Here is a 6016-nt window from a genome sequence, read left to right on the forward strand (position 1 = left end):
TTAATTTATGTTGTATGCTAAATTTTGTTGGTACAAAACTGTATACCTATATAGATAGCTAGAGGGAAATTTAAATGTTACACAAATGATTTTTTGTAAACTGTGCACAGATGGGAACTGTGCTTAAATTACAAAGGGAAATACAACTGAAAGCATCACTTCTGTGTTTTAAGATCATAAAACATTTGGGGCCAATGGCTAGAGTCTCAAATTCATTAGTTATATTTACATTTCTAAGAGAGTCGCTCAGCAGAGTAACAGTTAAGGGTGTGTGAAAACCTTTTGTTTTTTGTTTGAGCAAAAAAGTATGCAAAAATTAATGTTCATGCACTCATACACTGTAACTTTCACATAGTGGCTGGTTAACACATTTTGATGCTGTGAAGTGCAATTCACAGAAGAGTGCTGGGTCAAAGCAACATTGTCAAGAAGGCAAAACCATGCACTTAAACATATATTTTCTAACAGTTGTGTGATAAAAAAGAGTGTTGTGACTAAGAAGAGCCTGTTGTGAACAACACAATATAGAAAAATAAGTATTAAAAGCTGAACTCTGATATTAGGCTGAACGTTTCACACATTCGAATCCCTCCGCGTATTTATTTTTCACATTTCACATTAATTTTATAATCAAACACTATATGTAATTCTCCTACATTTATTACGATGTCATTTTCTTAATTTTCGATGAATCAAAAAAATATGTAATGCATGATTGACAACTTTTTCAAGTGAGCAAATAATAGTTCTCTGGGCGTAACAGCGGAAGGATACATGAACAATGTTTTATAAACGTCAGCCTATTGCATATTGACATCATTCAGTCGCTTCCTGAGGAGAGAAGGACAACTAAAAATCTTGTATTCTACAAGAAAAAAAAGAAAGAACATTTGTTTGTAAGTACACGTTAAAAATGCCCAAAGTAGATTCTTAATTAGTTCTACATTGACGTCAAGTTATTTATATTACCTGCTCCGGTTAACTTAATTAGTTTTTTGCCTCCGACACAAAATGCGCGCCTTTGTGTCAGATTTTATATATGTGTATGTCTATCACGTCGCTAAATGTTTTTTTTTACCAAGTAGATGGTTTTTAAATAACGTCCACGAAGATATTTCTGAACCCTTTTCTTGTAGGCCGGCTAGAGCGGTTAGCCATTGAGCTATGCTAATATAAGATGGTTGTTTGTCGCGTAACGCCACAGGATTGCTTTTAACAGGACATAGCTGGCAGCATAAACTAAGGTTTAACTGCCTTAAACGATGTGAGTGTAGCTTTTTTGTCATTTGTTTTTACTGAGCATAATTGGACTTGGTAAAATTTTATTTTTTTAAACAACTGCTAGCTAGCATAGATACCTAGCTTGACTACCCAAGTAGTTGCAAGAATTAAATAAGGTCAAACCAGCCGTAATGACAAGACATTTTTGGTGTTCTCCACTTTTTTTTTCAGTCTTCTCATTTAGCCACACCTCAAGCAAGCTATGCCACTCTGGTTTATTTTTGTAAATTTAATGTGTAAATATTATATATATTTATGACTGACTAATCCTAATTTGTTTATAGCGTTAAGATGCAGATCTTTGTGAAGACGCTGACTGGTAAGACCATCACATTGGAGGTGGAGCCAAGTGACACCATCGAAAATGTCAAAGCGAAAATTCAAGACAAAGAGGGCATTCCACCTGACCAGCAGCGTCTGATCTTTGCTGGCAAGCAATTGGAGGATGGTCGTACCCTCTCTGACTACAACATCCAGAAGGAGTCCACCCTCCATCTTGTCCTGCGTCTGAGGGGAGGGATGCAAATCTTTGTGAAGACCCTGACTGGTAAAACCATCACCCTGGAGGTGGAGCCCAGTGACACCATTGAGAACGTCAAGGCCAAGATTCAGGACAAGGAGGGCATCCCACCTGACCAGCAGCGTCTGATTTTCGCCGGCAAGCAACTGGAGGATGGTCGTACCCTCTCTGACTACAACATCCAGAAGGAGTCCACCCTCCATCTTGTCCTGCGTCTGAGGGGAGGGATGCAAATCTTTGTGAAGACCCTGACTGGTAAAACCATCACCCTGGAGGTGGAGCCCAGTGACACCATTGAGAACGTCAAGGCCAAGATTCAGGACAAGGAGGGCATCCCGCCTGACCAGCAGCGTCTTATCTTTGCTGGAAAACAGCTTGAGGATGGTCGTACCCTCTCTGACTACAACATCCAGAAGGAGTCCACCCTCCATCTTGTCCTACGTCTCAGAGGCGGTATGCAAATCTTTGTGAAGACGCTGACTGGTAAGACCATCACCCTGGAGGTGGAGCCCAGTGACACCATTGAGAACGTCAAGGCCAAGATTCAGGACAAAGAGGGCATCCCGCCTGACCAGCAGCGTCTCATTTTTGCTGGCAAGCAACTGGAGGATGGCCGCACTCTCTCTGACTACAACATCCAGAAGGAGTCAACCCTCCATCTTGTTCTTCGTCTCCGTGGGGGCAACTGACTTGTTTAACTTCAGTTCTTAAAATGTCTGAAGGCCAGTTTAATGTTCCTGTTTCCTCATTAAGCATTCAATAAAGCTCTATCATTCCTCAGACTTGTGTTCTGGTCTTCTTTTTTTTTTTTTTTTTTTTTTTTTTTTTTTTTTTTTTTTGTAAAACTGAAAAGGGGGTGGGGGGTTCAAGGTAAATGCCTCTAATTTCAGTTGGTGCAATTTTTCTTTTCTAAATACTTTCTATTCAAAAACCTGAAAAGTGTTTTTTTTTTTTTTTTTTTTTTTATAAATCAACTTGAAACAAATTTGAATAGTTGACTATTTCTAATTAAACCTGAGAATTTAAACGTTACCTTTTTATATATATATACAAAAAACAACAGCTATATTAGTTCGTGGTAATTTATTTTTTTTAATTTTAGATTGCAGGGGCTCCTTATTGTGGGCTTTAGCTGCTAATGTCTAATATTAATGATATTTAATTAATGTCTAATATTAGCCACTAGGTGTCGCCAAAATGCAAGTAAAACGATGTACAAATGTGCTCATCCGTTTATGGCCTTAATCCAAGCCTGTTTCATGAAAGTGTTCTGTAATTGCCAAAAATAAATATATATTAAAACAAAGCTGGCCAGGTAAAAATGGAAACAAAAGAGGTGCACGTTTGGAATAAATAATGGAGTACCCCCTTTTGAGAAGCTAATGCCAATCTATTAAATGTCTTCATATCAACAAACTGAGTCCTTGCATGTGTATATTGTAAATATATCAGTTAAAGTGGCAATGTCACACTATTGTGATATATATACCACAAAATAGCAGGGATGCTTAAAGTAGATTTTTGATAGTTAGGAGCTGTCATCGCCACAACTGCTTTACCTAAAATGAGATTAAATTTAGTTTGTAGGTCATTTTCTCAGATTTTGCTGCTTGCTTCTTTTCCCAAAGTTTAGTCATTGTCAGTTTTTGAGTGCACTGTGTCTTCATCATCACAAACTATCAGCGATCTGTGCCCTTACAACCAAACTAATACCATAACTGGAGCGTCTATAATGGCGTGATCCGGTATTTTAGGCCCAGGATTTTATTTCAGTGTTATCACTAAAGAAAATGTATACGTTTAAGTCAGAATAGAGTTTATACTAGTTGAAACAAATGTTCACATCTACATGGCCTGTGTGGGACCCTTAACAGCTTGGCTTAATATATTTAACACGTATCAATGGTACCACCAAACTCACTGGACAGACGGTCATGTGTTTTCCGAATGAGAGGAAATCTGTTCATGCTTGTAATTCACCAAGCCCTTAGATAATCTACAAGAACGAACAAATTTTTTATTGTGGTTCTTAATATTGCAAGGTTGAGCATTGACCTTAAGGGTTTGAAATTTGTGAATGTTTTTCTTGTTTTATCTCCACGGTTGGAATTTCTTGGATTTTGTGTCATGATCACATGAAAACTCACCCTAAATGTCAGCATTCAGTCTTTGTCCATTTGCACCCATTTTTAATTTTTGCTTTTTGTCCAGTACGTTACGTAGGTCTGCGCTGTGATTACTTCTCCTTCAAATATATATATATATAAATAATCAGAGTGCAGGCCTGCATAATGTACTGGACAAAGTGTAAAAATGTGTGCAGCTTAGAGACCAAAAATTAGATCTTACTTTGTTGTTGCAGATATAAATGCCCTCTCTTTTTTTTGGGCTTCAAAAAGTTTCGAGAGTAACGTCCTACCCTATCAATGGGAATAAGTCTTTTCCATCTCAATAACATTAAAGAGGAGAAAAATGGATGCTTAAAGCAAATCCATCTGGGAGGCTCTGTATTCTCCAGTTGCAGATCTATTCATTTGTATCTGTACCTTGCTTTTATTTTGCTCCCAGTTATCAACTTGAGAGTTACTACTTTTGTTTTCTGCCTGAGTCCCAAGAGAAAGGCGTGCCTTATTGTGTATCCATATGCTTATAAACAATATAGATAGATCTGTATCCAGGTACCATATGCTATGTGTATAATACATTTAAGGTGTGCCTATCAGCTATAAAATAACATGACCAGCTAAGAGTTACAGGATGTAAAATGTGTTGTTTAGTGTGTAAATAAATCTTAGTCTCTTGCATGAATGCCACAAAGCTGGGATTACCCATATGTTTAATAAGTGTAAAACCCTCTTTAAAGACATTTAAATAGTTGCCACTTAGTGCCTATACCACTCTTAGTAGTGCTTTCCTTGACTAAACAAGACAAGCTTAGCAACATTAGATACATTTACATATTCAAGCACAAAGATGTATGCCTCTGGCCAATTTAAACTATTTTATTCTAAATTAAATTAACCATTTAAACATGTTTGCAATAAAGGTTCTTTGTGGAACCAAAAGTGGTTCAGTCTGAAAAATGTAACTGAAATTACATAAGCCTCAGTAATTAAATGCAATTATTTTTTATTCATTCATTCCTTGTCTATAACCAGTTATTCAACTTAGGGTTGCGGTGAGTATGAAACCTACCTGGAATCACTAAAAACAAGGCAGGAACACACCCTGAACAGTGCGCCAGTCCATTACAGTGAATTATTTTAAAGATAAATACTTAGTGTCACCACACACTGCATTTATTGTAGATTCCTTTTTTTAAATGGGAGATTCCTTTACAAAACTGTGTTTTCCATATACCTTTTATTCAGTATTAATATATTAATTAAAGCTTAGACTGTGATCATCATTATAATGCTGCTCACAGACAAACTGCAAAAGAAAGAATTCTTTGATTATGAGCTATGATCTTTCAGTATGTACCAAGGTCAGTGTTTGTTTATAAGCATAAAATCTTTATGGTATAAATCCTGAATGACTTTTTAAACATTCTGAGGTCACAGTGTCTCCCTTTCAATTTGACTGAGATCTCAGCTGTAGAACCTGGTGCGGTATGGCAGACACTAAAAATACAAGACAGCTTTTATCACATAGTGTGCAGTGGGGTTTAGATATTTGTTACATTTTATGCTTTTCATAATTCAGGTATTTTAAGTGAAGATAGGATTTATTCTCTGTGGTGGCCAGCCCTAGCCCTGCTGAATAAACAAGAAGCTTTGCTTGATCTGGTTTTTTGATTGATTTTTATTTCTATTTCCTTCTCTCAGTAGCCTCTTTTTAAAGAGGCTACCCATGCTTTCAAACACATGGCACTGATCTTTGTCGTCTAGTGGATATTTAGGTTCAGGCTATGTGAATTTTAAACTACAAGTCATTGACCCTTGTGATCAGAGCAATAATGATCTCCACTTTTACATCTCGTATTTTTTTATACGGTAAAATGATTACATGGTAAAATTTTGACTTTAATATATTTTATTTTATTACATTTTTAACTTTAAAAATCTAAGTATAATAATCGGACTAAAAGGTTTTATAAAAAAATATATCTGTCCGTTTGAAGTCATTTGCTCCAGGCTTTTAACGTTTAACTACAATTCCCATAATGCCCTAGGATTCGGAGGCGGGGCCATTCCATAATAAACATGCCTCCTA

At 36.6% G+C, this 6016-nt stretch overlaps 1 protein-coding gene across 1 annotated transcript; it reads left to right on the forward strand.

Annotated features, from left to right (window-relative positions):
• Nucleotides 1–776: 776 nt before the first annotated feature.
• Nucleotides 777–2581, forward strand: ubc (ubiquitin C). The gene is made up of 2 exons (XM_066651277.1): nucleotides 777–896; nucleotides 1566–2581. The coding sequence occupies exon 2, from the start codon at nucleotides 1573–1575 to the stop codon at nucleotides 2488–2490; it is 918 nt and encodes a 305-aa protein (XP_066507374.1). The 5' UTR covers nucleotides 777–896; nucleotides 1566–1572; the 3' UTR covers nucleotides 2491–2581.
• Nucleotides 2582–6016: the final 3435 nt, after the last annotated feature.

The sequence above is a fragment of the Hoplias malabaricus genome, chromosome 18, assembly GCF_029633855.1.
Source record: "Hoplias malabaricus isolate fHopMal1 chromosome 18, fHopMal1.hap1, whole genome shotgun sequence".
Lineage (NCBI taxonomy): Eukaryota > Metazoa > Chordata > Actinopteri > Characiformes > Erythrinidae > Hoplias > Hoplias malabaricus.

Excerpts from the sequence above, each read along its gene's own strand:
- ubc (XM_066651277.1), top strand. The coding sequence starts at position 1,573 with ATGCAGATCTTTGTGAAGACGCTGACTGGTAAGACCATCACATTGGAG.